This window comes from Alligator sinensis, unplaced genomic scaffold, assembly GCF_000455745.1.
Source record: "Alligator sinensis unplaced genomic scaffold, ASM45574v1 scaffold419_1, whole genome shotgun sequence".
NCBI lineage: Eukaryota > Metazoa > Chordata > Crocodylia > Alligatoridae > Alligator > Alligator sinensis.
Genome location: NW_005842360.1, coordinates 1432522 through 1449396, shown reverse-complemented (window position 1 = coordinate 1449396; position 16875 = coordinate 1432522). Strand labels below are relative to the sequence as shown.

Sequence of the window (16875 nt, the reverse complement as noted above, 5' to 3'; positions counted from 1 at the left end):
AAAGAGTCGGCATATTAAAATTTCCAAATCAAAACAACAAGATGGAGAAATCCATGCTGAAGAAGATGCCTCTGTTTCACTGCTGCCTCTTCCACATGCGATTAATAAAAGGCAAGGACGAGTGAGAACAAGGAAAACATAAAAAAACTAGGAAGACTAGAAAGAGATAGTGAAGAAGAAGATACAGAAGGGAGAAACGGAGATTGTCAAATTAAGAAGCAAGCTCATTTCTCCAATTACAAGCCTGGGAGCTGGGCATCAGTCGAACCTTTATCTACTCCCAGGAGCAGGTAAGTCCCAGTTAGGGGCTTCTTTTGGAAGGCCAGTGCCAGGAACCCACATTGCCAGAAACTAGGGGACTTGTTTGAAGCTGATCTGCTAAAGCCATGATCACTCTGCCACTCATCTGCTGCCGCTTAGCAAGTACAACTAGACAGCATCCACGTGTCACGTCCCCTGGCTTCAGTGCAGCAGGCCACACAGACAATACCATCTGGTTTGAGAGTCATTTCCCAATGGTTCATGATGAGGATGAACCACTGGGGAACTATAAAAGGATGGGGCAAAAACAACAAACCAACCCACCCCAGCTCTCCTACATGAACACAAAATACTTCCCAGTTAATAAGAACTAGCAGCAAACAAACCAGGCCAATATGAAGATTAACATTAACTGATCTTCAGATGGCAAGTTCAGGATTCTTGGCATAACATATCCTCTCTCTCCAGATGTGAGCAGCTGCTCCAAAAAAATCGGCCTAGCATTTGTGTAATGGTTTGTTAAGTGTTGGCAGCAACGTGCAAGTCCCCAGCAGATCCCTGTGTGTATGGGAGGCTATAAGAACAGCCAGCTCCCATCCAGAGGAGAAAGTGATTCATTTGCAAGCATCTGTTCCAGCCTGATTTTTTTTCAAGACAATCTGAAAAAAAACAAAACAAAAAACACACAACCTCCAAAAAACCCAGCACAACCATCACCACTGCTCCAGCCTCTCTGCTGGCCGCCAACACAGGCCTGCAGCTTGGAAAACCAGTAGTGCTGAGGGCTGATTTCATTACAGATCAGATGACTAAGGTGGAAAATCAACTGGGCTTTAACACACCAGCCAAAACCCTGCTCAGCAGCAGGCTGATGAAGTAAGCTCTGTACAGAAAGGCTGGGAATGGTCCCCCATTCCCAGCCTTTCTGTACAGAGCTTACTTACTTACTGTACACAGCCCATTACCACTACACTGCTGGCTTGATCTTGGTCTAGACTGGTAGCAACAGCCATTAAATATCACCTGAGGCCTGAGCTACAGTCTTGTGCCATTAATACCCTCTCTTTCCTCCACCAGTCATCAACAGGGATTGAATCCACCACCATGAGCACGTAAAGTGAAGGGTTCTTCCCCTTTAGTTAAGTGAGTAACTCTCTGAACTTCCAGTATTAATAGGCCCTTGATGTTCATTAGTGCAGGCCAATTCCACAGAAGTTAAACACGTGTCCCGTGGAGACTGCAAATTGTTGAAGGGGAAACCGCAGGCAAATTGGTTGGGAAACAAAAATTAACCCTTAGCATTTGGGGCACAACGTTGTCAAGATCTGCAAATGCTTTATGAACGCATTTTACTGCAACTGGAGTGACATGGAAAGGGAGAGGTTGAAATCAGGGGTTCACAAAATGTTGCTAAGGGTCATATAATAACAAGGACAAAGGCAGAGGAAGGTAAAATAAAGTGGTAGGGATGCACCTACATAACAGCTGGCGAATAAATGGAAAGCTGGCATGCCTCAGTGCAGAAACTAACAGGCCTCATTCTTCCCTGTTATCCCAGAAAACCAGAAGCAGGTCAGGGAATTTCACCAGTGTGAGTGAGGAGAGAAGGGGCCCAATGTGCCAGCGCTGTCCTCTGGCATTGCACACGCTGCTCTGCCCTTCCGCCAGGATTTGGGGCTTGATTCGCTGCCACAGGCCGAGGGAGGTAGACACTACAGCCCCTGCAGCATCGTGGCAGATGGGGACAGCTTTGACAACACAGGTGTTGGCCTGCAGTGGTGGGCAAGGGCTGCTCTTGCCACTGGTTTTTGCTGGGGGAGGATAGTTTTAAACATGTTTCAGCATGCACCAGCTTTGCCCTCCCCCCGCCCCAATTAATCCCGGCAGCCTACAGGAACTGGAGCCATATCAGACTTATCCCATTGAAAAGGATAAGTTTTCTCGCTCTCAGGGAAAGCCAAGTACTTGGCATCAAGAGCCCTTTGCTCTCACCTCCTACTGCAGCCCCCAGTCACTTCCACCTGCCTTCTCCCCTCCCCAAAGCCACCCACCCGGGCCTAGCTCTTCTTGCACTGGCAGATTCCTACAGTGGAAACACCACCCCTTTGGCCCTACCCTGGACCAACCTGTAGTCTTCGGTGTCCCAAAACCATCTTTTCATTTGGAGGTCGGTGTGATGTGCATGAGGCCACCGGAAGGAGGCACTGTTTTAATTTGCATGAAGTTAATTCATTGCAAAAGCAACAGGAATTCACCCAGCATCGACACAAAACAAACCAGGGTGAGAGACCGAGACGGATCACTAGATGGCAACAGTTAGCAAAGCCGAGAAACACACTGTTCCTGTCCGTGTCCAAGGACTCAGGTAGGACAAGCGCAAGGACAAGGAACAAAAAGGTGGTGATGGCATGCTGATGTTTCCTGGAAGGCGTCTGAAAGGGGCTGGCTGCTAACGCAGAGGGACTGGATAGTTCAGAAGCAAAGCAAAAGGTGTGTTTTTAGCAAGCTGGCTTTTCTCCAGAGGCTTCAATGTTAAAGCCTGCAAGGGCTGTAAGCTGCACAATGGAGGACATTAAGGCACGGAAAATCAGAAGGTCAGACTCACGCGCCAAGGGCGGACTGAGACAGTGCTGCCCAGCAAGTGGCCATAATGTGAAGAGGGCAATGCAAGGATGGCTGGAGAAACCATCAGCGCCAGGTCTGCTGCTGCTGTGCCAGGGATGCGTGGCTGCTACGCTGCGTTAGCAGAGAGTGCTGTGGATTGCCTGCATCCCTGGCAAATCAGGAGAGCAGATCCTTTATTGCGGCATATTACTGGCTGCCCTCCTCCTGTTTAATTGACAAACTTGATCCACTAGCTTCACCACTCTTATTATCCCCGCTCCCCGCTGTGGGGCTGAACAGACACCTGGTGCAGAGCCTGTGGCTTGTGAAGGGGGAGAAAGACTGGCAGCAAGGACACCTAGGTCAAAGAGGCCCCACATTCACCTGAACCAACCCTGACTGGCCTGGTGCTCTTTCCTGCTCAGGGCAGGGGGTCGGACTCAACCCTTCCAACCCAAACATCTATGATGGTCCTGAAGAGGGAAGGCGAACCCCTGGTCACAGCTAGGCCAAGCCCCAGAAAGCAGAAAAATGGCTGCACATTCTCTTATAGGCAGGCAAAAGGTGTTGGCAGAGCCAGAGCCCTGGCATCCAGCTCTAAGTGGAGACCAAACACGCCTTGTGTTTTCCTCCCTTACTTTATACCTTCCCAGCATTATTTGGGAGCAGTTTTAAAGTAAAAGTGTAGCTGCTCTGCTACTGGGTGGCAAAGTGCACATTGCCTCTCCCTCCTTGCTGGACCAGACCTCTACAACCCTCTTCTTCTGGTCATTTCCTGGTTTGCTGCAATGTCCTCATGTGGGAGTGGGACAAGCCATTCCTCTTTTACAGATCTATGCTTGGCCACAAATACAGACACAAAATAAATTATCATTACTCCTGAAATCAAAACCTCTTGAATTACTGACAGTTTCCTGCTATTTTTCAAGTTACTTCCAACCCCTACCATAAGTTTCCATGAAGGCCTGAAGGAATAATAATGTTCCATCATACTGTTGCTGCTATAACTAGTACATTAATGACTACCATAATCAGTCTCCCCGTTGGCTACTGTTCTTTACAGCTATGGACAGAACAAGACCCGGGATGGACAACAGCTAGCTGCACTTTAGGGAACACCTGAAAAGTTAGAGATAGACCAACTATTTTACACACACCCAAAATCTCAGCTGAAACTTCCCCAAAATTCAAAGCAAGCAATCAAGCCCTTATCTTGGGCTTAAAAGGTTAGATAATTTTCCTTGCTTCCTATTCCCACGAGTGGAGCCACTGAAGTATTGTCAGCTGTTGGTTCCAACAGTATTTTTGGTAAATGAGGAATGAGTAGAGCTCCTGTGGGAGCTGAAGAAGTCAAGGGTAACTCACAATCTGAGGATCGTTCCCACCGCTAATGTGAAGCATGAACAAAACACGCCTCACCAACAGTCTTAGACTATCCTACTCCGTTTTACAGATCATGAAGGTCATCTGACCCAAACCCCTGCATGCAAAAGGTGAATGTAGTTTGGAAGAATTCATAAATTGCTTTAAGGTTCACCTAGTCCCCAGCTGATCCTTTTGATCCTTTCAACTTTGCCCAGCAGCAGCCTGCTAAAAATACACTGCTGCAAAAACCAGCTGATGTGCCTTCTACATTGGGAGGTCGCAAGTGCCATCTGCAAACAGATGTTGTGCTGCAGAATTACTGTGAGGCTGGAGCAAAAGACTTAATCAACCATTCGTTCAGGGCTTGCTAGAAGCCTGGCTCCCAGAAAGGAGAGAGAGACACCTGGCATGTTCAGAAGATCTCGTGTCCTCATTACAAGGCTGAAAGGATAATTTATGGCTTGAATAAGGGAAAGGAAAGATTTATTTTTATGGAATGAAGATATGATGATGGGTGGTCTTAAAGTCACAGCATTGCAGAAACCAAAAAAAAAGGCAAGGAAGTAATCCCCAAAACAACTGTCATCTCCTTTTATCCATTCTCTCTTCCCCCCACCCCTTATTGTTTGTTATCTACTCCTGCATGTGGTCCTGTTTTACAATACTCCAGATATGGGGCTTCCACAACTTCCCTTGGGAAACTATTTCAGCACCTGGAAGATCTCACAGCTAGAATATTTCCCCTGAAATCCAGCCTGCTTACACTCAGAGCATATGCACTACCTCTACTTGGTCAGACCAGCCCTAGCCGGCGGGGCTGTACTGTCCCATGTGACAGCAGTAGACATCAGACATCCTACCAGAGTCCAACGGGAGCGCAGCAAGTGCGTACAGTACCTTGTACCAGCGACTGCTCCATCGTTCTTCCCCAAGGGCTCATCCAGTTCCACTCCGCACCACTCTCCTTTGGCAAAGTCTGTCTCTCCCACATAGCGCACGACTCCCGTCTTTGTCCCACCAACCTGTTGATTACCAAGACACTGGAGGTTAAAACTGGACATACCAGCACCAGGAAGAACCAGGGGAAGGGGGATTCAAAATGAGATCCACAAGGGAAAAAAAACATTAGCAACACAACATTGCTCTGTTTCACGTACAAAGCAGGCTCGAGTTCAGTGGATCATCGTTCCACATGTCCTCCAGCAATGATGACATCTCCCCAAGAGCCAAGGGGAGACATCTTCCCATGAACTCTCCAGTGCAGAGCTGGCTACATGCCTCATGGATGGGCAGAATGGTAGTTTTGGCCTCCTCTAAGTAGCAGGGACCAATTGATGACAGGTGGGATGACAAATTATGTCCAATCCAGCACTGAACCTACCTTATATCTAGGTCTTTTTCCCCTTAGAAAGCTTGTGTGGCTGTGTCAGTATTGCTAGATACTGGCAAACTCTCCCTAACCAGAAGGGCCAGGTACCCATTTACAAACTTTCAAGTGGGGACAGTCTTCACCAGATGTCTGGACCAGGGGTGGGCAAAATGGTGGATCTGGCCAGTGGCTGGACTTGCAGCAGCCCCTGCTGGCATCACTCCAGCCAGTCTCCAAGACCACCCCAGGGGCAGCAGGGCCATGACAGTGTGGGGCCAGGGTCTCCATGGAGCTGCTCCAGGACTGGAGCTGGGCAGAGCTGTGATCTGCTACCTGCGTGCCCCTGCCCAGGGTGTGCGGGCAGGGGATTGCAGCTCTGCCCCGTCTCCAGCCTGCGCTGTCACTGCTGCAAGATCCTGGCCTTGACCCTGGAGCAGCTCCCCGCCCAGTCGTGTCAGTACCACTTGGGCCAGTCTCAGTGGAGACCCAGGGAGCACAGGGCCATCACAGCCCTGCCACTCCTGAGGTTTCACAGACATGGCCAGAGCGATGTGGGCAGGGGCTGCTGGGAAGTGGAGTCTGCCACGAGCCCAATCCAGCCGAGGAACCAGACTTTGCCGGCCCTGGTCTGGACTGATGCCCAAATTCACACTTGCTGAGCCATGGTGAGACACCTCAACTGCTCCCCCATTGTGCACCCTTCTCCTACTATGGCTTAGGCCAATTCATTGATGACAACAGGCCATACTAACAACAGGCTGTTATGCCTGGACAGGATACCTGAATAACCAGGTTAGTTACTTGAGGAGGGAGGAAAAGTATCATATCCATAACTGACAGTGATGGCAGCAAAAAGACTTTTTAAAGCTTACACTCGGCCTGGGAAAGAAATCAACCTGAGAAGCCATGCAATGTGTTATGCATGCATTTTGGACACCACCAGTAAAGTCTGTGCTGGACTGAGCAGGTTCTCTCTCTTAACACTGGACGCTCCTACAGGCTGACTTGTGTATCTGTGATGTCAGACTCTCAGGTGGATACACAGACCTCATACAAAATACAAAATTATTAACATTTTGAAGGGGATTCATCTCGATAGATTATATTTTGAGGGAAATAAGCTTCTTTAGAGTTTGTGTGATCAAAACAGGAATGTTACTGTAATTGCCTCTTCTCAACTAGTCAGGAAGAAACTAGTGTACGCTCTTTTAATCTTGCTGATGAATGTATGTTGAATGACAGGCTTTGTAACTAGTACAGATATATGCACATATATGTATGTGAGCAACTGAAGACCACAAGATGCATAACCCCTGAAAGAAACACTGTCAGGCCTAAACACCTCCAAAAAGATTTCTTATTAAAATATGCTCCGTGTTGCATGACTGAAAATCTTCTGAAGCTTGCATGGTCATTATGGGTAACTAAGAGCCATCAAACTTTTGCTGATCAAGAAGGACCTGTTAACGTCTGACTGGAATATTTTAGTTGGTTGGGGGTGGAAAGGGTCGGGCACTACACAAAAGATGAAGTTGCACAAGGAGGTTTCATATTCGTCTCTGAGGTTATGGTCCAGGCACTTGATAATAATTCATGTTCAGTGTTAAGGCAGTAAGCCAAAATAAACTTGATTAACTTCAGTATAATTTTTTTCTGTTTGGATTTATGGCAGCCATCTTTCTGGACTTCTTAAAACGTAGCAAAATAGATAGTTTTGTCTCCTTAGTTTCAGTAATAGAGTGGAATTAAGCACCCTGTTGATTGGAATTAAGCTATCTGATGATTGGAGCATGATTTGCTACGGTCTGAATGCACATGCTGCTTTACTCTTAGTTTAAGTTAATATCATATTAGGAGCTTCACTTTGTTGAAAGGTTGTCTTTATTTTGTTAAGGCTTGTAATATAATCGAGATGCCAAGTCACATTTCTTGCAATGAGGACCCCAGAACCAGAACCCTCCAGAGGCCTGGGGGGTTACCACGCAGCCAGCACAGAAGCAGACAAACTCCTCCAATTGCTCTCAGACTCTCAGCGCTCTGCAGAGATCTACACCAGAAGGTCACAGCTTAACTATTAAAGAGGTAATAAACCCTGGTTCCCAGCCACAACAGATGCAGTTATATCAGCAGCATCGCTATCCTCACCCAGAAAAGGGAACACTTAACTCCTCCGGTATAAGGACATCTCTGGACTCTGCACCTACATTAGAGAGAAGGGAGTAAAACTGCAGATAGAAGGGAATACCTTATTTCAGCAAAATAATTAAATAAATCACTAGAAACATTATAATTTGTAAAACTTTGAAGAGTAAATTCATCTTAAGACACCAAAACCCAGCAATACAGCATGTCCTCTAAAGCAACTTGTTCCAATATTTCATTGTTTTTGCCACAACTTACTCTGGTGGCCTTTCCATAATGCATGGAAACATCCCTCGGGACAATCCTATCCTCCGAGCCAAACTGACAGAGCTGTCCCACGACACACAGAGCTCCCTTACTCCCACTGTGCCTGAAGAGACTTGGGGACAACATTAATAAATCCAATAAGGAGTAGTCAAGACTGTCACATTTGCATGCTAGCACTAGATCCAGGTGCTGAATTTCTTGTAATTTGGCAGGTGTACAGAAATGTGGATATGTGGCAAGTCCAGAAAATTCATCAGCCCTGATAAATCTACAATGCTTCTCTATCTCTATCTCTCTCTCGAAAGAGCCAGCTGGCAGGTTGCATCAGCCCATGAAGTGGTTGGTCTCATCAAAATCTAGGCATCTGTTTCCATCAGCCATTCAGATGAACTCTCAGCTGGGTCACCTTGGAACAAAAGGAAATGGGATGCCCAGGAAAACTGAAAGGGGAGGCTCTGTAAGGGAGGAACGGATTTTGGCCCAGCGAATAAGGCATGAGAGGACTCCTGAGATCTTTTCACAGAAGCTCTGCTCTGTTTCTTCCTTGACTTGTTCTGCAACCAGTCCCTATAGCTTGCACTGCCTCAGTTTCCATTTCTGTACATTTGTTTTTTATGAAGTGCTCCAAGATCTGTGAGCCAAGCAGAGCTAAGTATTGTCAAGGCTTTAGGATCATTCATGCAGTCACTACGACCAGGCTGAAGTCCAGAGAACAGCCACTGTTTTGATGTCGCCATCTCATTAGGGGAACTGATACCAAGGGAGAGCATACACCTAGTATTTAGAGAGAGGTGACCATGGCTTGGGGGAATGGACTGCATCAGTGGGGGCTGACCTTCCTGGTAAGCATGTCACAAGTTACTTCCACACCCTCCCCGAGTGCCACTCCAATCCCCTTCCCCTGCCTGATCGGTTGCATTCATAAAGCCGATGATGAAGTCAAGAGTGTCACATTTGCATGCTAGCACTAGGATGCTCCCTGTCCTGTCTGCTGCTCTGCTTTCTGCTCCCTGCCCTATCTGCCAGCATGCTACCTTTCCTGCCCCCTGGTCTGCCACATGCTACACACAGTGGCTACCTGTGCCATTTGACACGCGGGCCACAGGTTGGCTACTTCTGAACTAGAGGACCTCTGAAGGTCTCCTTCAGCCCCGTTTTCTATGACACAGTTGTACAAAAATCATAGGAGGCCAAGATCTGGACAATCCACTCACAAGCTTTGGTTCCCATCTCAAAAGTCTGCAGGTAATCCCATCTCCCCAACATCTGCATATTGCCGCACTCCGGGACTCAGACACCAAGTTACTCCGCTGAGCAAATGAAAGGTGCTGGACAGCTAGCACAAGATGTGAACCATGCAAAATGACATGACTTTGAAATGTTGAGAGGTTTTTAAAAAAGCTATTTTTGACCAGTGCACATCCTCCTGGCTTTTCAGCTTCACGAAAAAATATTCAGGATGTTTCCCCAATCTTAACCCATTCCAACTCAGGAAGGGCATTGTTAGACTGAATTAAAATGGCCTCTGAGCCACACAGCTGAACTGTGGCCAAGCCTGACTCCCAATCAAAGACCTGAAACCTCCCCTTACCCCTGCTTACAGGTCATTTATTAAATAATATCTTCCTTACCCTGACCCCTCTCCAATTGTAAGGGTTTCCAATAATTCTGAAGTGAAGCCAAACCAAGAGGTTAATCTTGCAGTTCAGCTAGACAGAGCACAGAGCAAAGGGAAATGTGGGAAGCTAGTAAAAAAACTAGCTATCCAATCCTCCCAACCCTGTGTGTCACTGACATTATATTCCTTCTCAAAAGGACAAAAATAGATTCAAACTAGTACCCCACAGCTGAAGGACCATGATCTTAATCCTTCCAGACACCATCCTGCCATCCTTATTAAAGCTTCTAATGCATCCTTTAAACAATTTAGGCAGACTAAGACCAGATAATATTTGAACCTGACATCTACAAAAGAACAAGCCTTGACTTTTACCAGTCTTCTCTCTAATCTCTCTTCTTCTATTTTCCCTCTTTCTTATCAGCTCTATACTTACATATTCTTCCCTTCACCCCACACACCTGAATCTCCTCCCTCCAGTGCCACCCTCTAGGGCTCCACAGTGTCATTGTCGACAAAAGAGACTCCGCACCTGACACTGCAACCTGGGACAGCAAAGCTCGTCATCACCTGCCATGTGCAACTTGCTCAGTATGGTGGCCAGTAAGCCACTGCAGGCTGGGGACAAGTGAGGCAGAGTATTTAGCAGCCTACTATGAAGGTTCAGTGTGTGCTACCCCATGCAGAGAGTTATGGGACATTAACAGTTGGTTCAAAAATTCACAACAGTTGGGGGAATCTGAGAGTAAGAAGCTCGTCTGACTGGGGTTCTCAGTAGACTATAGCTGACCACCCAAAACCAGAGAGAGGCAAAGGCCCAAAGGATGCACTGGACCAGAAATTCAAGGAAGAGAAATTCAGGGGAATTTTATCCCCTGAAGCTGTGGGTGGTTTTTCTGAATACAGCAAAACTCTTCAGAGTCAGAGCTCTTCCCATCCCAGCTGAGAGTGTACAAATACAAGCACTTTTTTTTGCAGCTGATACACAAAGCTCCTGCATCTCTCTCTCTCAGGCAGCAATGAGAAAATCATCCTTCAGGATCCAGTGGGAGAGGAAATCCTAGAATTACGGCTTCTCCTCATGCGGCTGTTTCTTAGAAAGGCCTCCCACATTCATAACACGGCTGTCTCCACCTTAGGCCCCTGGCAACCCCTCCTTCATGGCAGGGCACAAGGAGAACACAAGTGTTTGCCAGCCTGCAGGCTGAAAGGCTGGTTAGGAAAGTGATTGTGCACGAGCGCACAGAGCTGCCCAAGGGTTAACGTGGCAGGAGGGTTCCTATGGGATGTTGCTCCTTTTACTTCCATTACAGCGAGGTTTAACACTTGCTTCTCCGACCACAGTGTTAGCATTATGTTTGGCACCATCATCTTTCACAGATGAAAGGAGGGGATGTTTTCCTGCCTCTCTTATCCAGGATTCAGTGACTAAGCATAACCCAATAACACCCCATGATGTACAGGGCTCTCTGCCCCAGGGAACTACCCATCTAGTCGTTCATAGGCAGGGATTTCCTATAACTCCTGTAAGGACTAGGCGATGCTTTACTTACAGGCTGCTGAGCAAGCAGGCTTCAGACCAGTAGACCTTCAGTGACTTAGGCCTTGTCTACACTGGAAAGGCCAAGTGCACAGGTGGATGGAGCAAAAATTATTGGGGGGGTAGGAAGGGGGTGCCAAGCACGCACTCACATGCATGCACATGTGCTCCCTTCACCCAGCAGGTAAGTCTGTGGGGGGAAGGGGTGGGGGAGCAGATCGAGGCCCCTGCAGTAAGGGAGGGAGCAGGGGCGAATGGGGCCCCAGCTGGGCTGGGTGGTAGGACAGTCAGAGCCTGGGTGGCTCATCCAGGGGTGCACGGGGACTCCTGCCACGCATGCACCCCAGCAGAGGCCCAGGGGGCACATGCCCCCCCAATCTGTGCATAGGGCAGAGGCAGCTGCTCCTGTGCGCTGCACTTTGTCCCCTGCTGCAGCTGACCCAGGAGCAGCATGACACCATGCGCCCGCTGCTGCTGGGCTGCGCTGCATCCCCTGCCCACCCGGTGGCAGGATGCACATGGCATTGCACAGCTCCAAAGCCAGCGGCAACCCCAGTCACCCCAGCCCCTGCTCCTACACCTGCCTGTGCCCCGCTCCCTCTCTCACTGTGAGGGCTTTGATCTGCACCCCCATGCACCTTCCCTTTCACAGAATCAACTGGTATTTGCTTTCCGTGCTGGGCAGCCAGTGATTCACACGTGGGGCTGTGATCCTGGCTGCGTGCGCACCCCTCTCCACCCTTGCTGCAGCTGTCCAGAGCCCACAGCTAGGGTGCGTCTGTAAATGTCCCACCAGAGTAGAAAATGCCCCTGTGCCCATGCACGCCAACAAAATTGGTGGAATGTCTCCGGTAGCTTAGGGGGATTAGCTAGGATATGATTAACATTTAGATGCTTGTTATGCCTTTGCAAGCACAAGAGAATGGCACAACCGCTATGCAGTCAGTTCTGATTGCAATTCAACCCTGACTGCTCTCCACACTGACAGCACCCTCCCTCGGTGACCCTCACTGGCTCAGCTGAGAGCCCCAGCTCCTGCCAGCTCTCATGGTACTGGAGGGTGAGGGTTTTCCATGGGGACAGGAGGGGATATAAAAAGGGGCACCCTCCAGCAGGCAATACAAGCAGAGGGCCACTGGTGTAAAGTAAAGCCAGGCCATTTGGAATGAGATAGGCCACTTTGCTGGAAACCCAAGAGCACAACAATCCAGATCAAGCTAATTGTTTTCTTTAAACCATAAGGGGATGGGAAAGTGTGTAATGGAAGAGGAAAGTTTTGTTTGTAATGAAGTGTGTCAATAGAAGGGCTGTGCTAGGAAAGAGGGAGAGAGCAGAGTTTCCTTGACACCCATCCCTGAGCTTGACTGCCCCTGAAATTCCCCCTGGGACCATCCCACCTCACTTAACTCGTTCTAGCCCTGAGAGGGGTTTCTTACCCATGCACACTGTGCTTAGAGCTAATTGGACCCACCTCCTAACACAACTAAATTATCAGTCCCTCCAAGTCTTATTGCAAGGCTTTCAACACCCAAGTCCAGGGTGACTCTGCAGAAGGAGTCCACATTCCTATAGAGTCTGCCACTTGGTTACGCTCACCAGCCAAGACACGGGGATGGTTGCTTTCCCCATGGACTGATCTGAAAGCAGGTGATGAAATATTAATCATGCCTCCTCTGGAAGCACTATTTCCTTCGGCAGAAACAAAGAACAGGAGCGTTCTCCAGTCGGAGGCTGGTACAAGTGGATCTTGGCACACCCCTTCTGCTAAGAAGCCCAGTACTGCAGCACCTCCTCTCTTGGAAGCATGGAAGACATGCCCGATATACTAAAAATGGGAACGGCAGCATTTGTCATTGAGCAATACCTACTTCCGCCTCCCTGCACCTGGACTCCAGTGGTCTGAGGCACTGCCCAAGGCCAGCACATGGCAGCAGGGTGAGTGGGAGCCTCACAGATGAATGGAAGAGGCTCAGGGGCTACAGCTCTCCTCATTTTAAAGCTTTAAATGGAAATTATTTTTGACTCGGGGAGTAAAAGGCACTTTTCTGGTTTCAGGCTGCCAGACAGAATTGATATTAAAAAAAAAAAAAAAAGCATCTGAAAAATGTGATTAGCGTATTCATGAGAAGCTTCTGTTATTTGCCAGGAGCTAGTAGTTGCAATATACAGCAGACAATAAGAAACACTTTGCAATGCACATCGGAGAAGAATCTGATTAAAATCCCTCTCAAAGGAGTCAACCCAGGGTCAATTTTCACCAGGCAGATACCCAGCTCAGCTTATTCCCGTGCTCATTTAGATGAGCTGCAATCTTCCATCTTCGTGGTCCTAGTGCTGTTTCTGTTACCTAAAGTTTTTCACCTCCAACAAGTTCTAAATCAGAGATTTTTATATCAGTCTAACCAGGACCCAGGGCAAATCCCCATAATACTAGGTGAGATCAGTTGTTTATCCAGTTATTTTCACAGTCAAAGGAGTCCTCCATTAGGGGCTCCTCTGGGCAGCCCTTACTCTTACATTGTCAGTGTTTAAGACCTCATTCCCAATTAGGATTCAGGATGAAAACTCAAGGCAAGAACCCCTCTCCAGAGTGCACTCCTTTTGCCTTGCTTTTCTTTGTTCATTTTGTTGTAATACACTGACAGACGGCACGAACCCTTACACAACCCACCACTGAAAAACGTGGAACATAATCAGATGTCAGGAAAGTAACACGCAGTTTAGTCTTGATTGCTTCTCTCAGATGGGGGAACGAAGAATTAATCTCTCCAAAGGGACGTGCAGCAGAGATCTGCTTCACAAACACAAAGAGAGTCAATTCTTTTCTTGCAAAACCTTATCGTGAAATCTTGAATGATCGTCTGTCACACGGCGTACACAGGGCACCCAGTTCTCTGCCACAATGCATGGGTTTCAGCATAACACCACTGAAGCGCAGTGAAGAATCGGACTTTTTTTGTAAGCCCAACAATTCACAATGCTTTATTCACACAGATTCAACTAAGGTTTCTGGACAGCGCAGGCCAATACATAACCTCTAAAATATCCTATACTAAACAGCCTTCTAATATAAACTACCATTAGTCAGCTTTCCAAGCACCACACCTATACACAGCAACATTTCTGTTGGGCCAGTGACACAAAAAATCCAGTTCCAAAGATGCCTGACCTGTACAACTCCTCTGCAGCACTTCTGCCCACTACCCTATCATCCAGGGGACAGTGATAAGTATTAAGAGACAAAGCAGGCCTGTTAGAGAAGAAACCTATGGTGGTACAGGCAGTCCTCGGACTTACAACACAATTGGTTCCTGAAAACTGCGTCTTAAGTTGAAACGCTGCAACTCGGAACCATTTTTCTCAATGTTATAAATGGGGGATTGGTTTCTGAATCAAGGCCTGATACCCTATTTTCACCAAAAATACCCCAGAATTTTGTACTCGATCAATTATGGTCTAGTAATATAGCTACATTAATGTATTTATGTTGTAAATAGCAATCATATTGATTTGGAAGGACTTCTTTCAGGTGACTCTGCTGGACTTTTTGAAGGGCTCTTGGCTGGAGTCGTCTCAGGAGTCTTGGCTGCAGGGTTTTCAGGAGTTTTGCGTGCTTTCTTAAAGAAAGTGTCAGGCAGTTTGGACAGAGTCCAAGACAGTTTGGACCAAGGCACATGTTCTCCAGGGAGATGGGTGACCCAGCGAACTTGTTGGCTGGCGTAGCGTCGCATTGGATCAAGCGTCGATCCGATTAAGTCAAAACTGACATCAGAAAGTTGAAACGGTGTCAATTTATAAATGTTGTAAGTGCGAAGTGTTGTAACTCGAAATGCTGTAAGTCGAGGACTGCCTGTATTTCAGAATGAAGTATCCAATGACCACAAAGAATAGCTCTCAGACAAACAGGAGAGAAAATATTGGGAGACAAGATTCAAGGAGATGGGAGGTGTGGTCCTCTGGTGAGGGAGCTGGTTTGTGACCTGCGAGACTGAAGCTCAGTCCTCTGTTCTGGATGAACTTGGGCAAGTAAACTTCGTCTCCCTGCGTCTCTGGGAGCTTCCCATACACAACATGGGGACAAAAGCATTTCCCAGCCTTGCAGAAATGTCGGATGCTTAAAGACAGTGGTAATAGAGGCTACAGTCAGATCCGTATCCAAGGTAAACAGAAATAGAGTAGATGAAAAGCAGGGCCATGACAATGAAACTACCTTAGAGTCTTGGACAACACTTTCCTGACTGTGACAACATGGGATGGCTATAAAGGCAGCGAACATAATGCCTAGGCTGGGAAGGCCGCTTGGGTTGCAAGGAGTTGCCATCCAAAGTATGGCACCAACAGTACCAACTGTATCTTAATAAACCTCCACTCCCATTTGTAATGACAATTTCTCAGTAGCAATCACAGAAGTTGGTGACACAGGGTAATGAGAGCATTTCACATTCCTGGCTATTTTTAAGGCATTTTGTGACTCATTCTCCTTCAGCTCTTCATATCCATCTTCCCACTTGCATCAGTGATCATTTTTTCTCTTGGCTAGAGATAGGAGAGCCAGCACCACAGGAAGCCAATTCTTTGCTGGTGATGACCAACAAGAAATGATGTGCAGATCCTGATTTGGGAAGATCCAACCTAACAAAAAAAAATGAGCATTCATTGCTCAGCAATAATTTGCAAGGCTGCAGAGGAAGAGTTCTGCAACATTAGGCTCATATCTATCGTACAACTTTTGCATCTATGGGAAATGCTCAGTTTAAGTTAGAAAGAGCCAAAGGCAAATATTATCCAATTTCTCTAGTGGAAAACTTCATGCAAATCCTTTACCCAAACTACTGAAGAGTGTCAGAATGGGTTTCTGAAGAGAAGGACAGGTTTATATAAAACTGGTGAACAGCAGAAACAAGACACGGCAGACTGCTGATGAAATTAGCAGAGGGAGAACAAACGAACTCTGGAGCATTAGGCTTTCCAGGAGTCGGGTGCTGATCCTACAAGCCCAGTGGGGAACCTTGCAGCCCTCCCTTGGGGCTCTGTCGACAACGGCAGAGTAAGAATTGGATGTACTCCTCAACCTCAGATGCCTCTGGTGTAATCCCACATCTATTCCTGTACGAGGAGTCCCACAGATCTTCCAGAACAGTACAGAACCTGGGCAACAAAGGCTCAGAAAGGGTGCCGCACTTCTGAATGCCTGATGCAAGGCACTCGAGACCCACCCAGAATTGTTATTCTCCATCCTATTCATTTTTCCATTTCACTGCAACCCCTCCCCAAATATCTGCAATTTTGCAGTTTCTGCTCTTGCAGATATACCTGCCGGAGCAACACACATTAGTGACGGCACAACCACATCATCCAGTGACTGCTATCCTCAGTCTTGCTCTCTCTTCCCTCCTATTTTATTTCCTCTCTACTACTGCAAGTGATTCAGGGTCCATTTCCATCTAAGCGCTGTGTGTGTGGACAGCAGCCAGCACAGTGGGGAACTCAAGCTTGACTGCTTGTAGGAGCTACTGCAGTACAAAATACAAATAATAATTGCAACACATTTACTCTACAGCGTGCGCTTTCTAGAACAGCTTCATTTACATCCACTCTCCAAAATTACTGAGCCATGTCCTCTTACAGAACGGGGGCTTTGTTGTATGGTGCATATATACACCATGCATGTGTGTCATGGTGCATATATATATATATATATACACACAT

The 16875-nt window shown here is 47.4% G+C and overlaps 1 protein-coding gene across 4 annotated transcripts in view; it reads right to left on the bottom strand.

Annotated features, from left to right (window-relative positions):
- CLIP2 (CAP-Gly domain containing linker protein 2) overlaps positions 1–16875 on the bottom strand; it is a 106477-nt gene that overhangs the window by 29471 nt on the left and 60131 nt on the right. For all 4 annotated transcript variants that reach the window (XR_003095360.1, XM_025210619.1, XM_025210618.1 and 1 more), the window contains exon 4: positions 5128–5252. Coding sequence is in view for 3 of the 4 variants with exons in the window: in XM_025210619.1 (XP_025066404.1) it covers positions 5128–5252 (125 nt within the window). In the remaining variant the exon portion in view is untranslated. The remainder of the gene's footprint in view (positions 1–5127; positions 5253–16875) is intronic.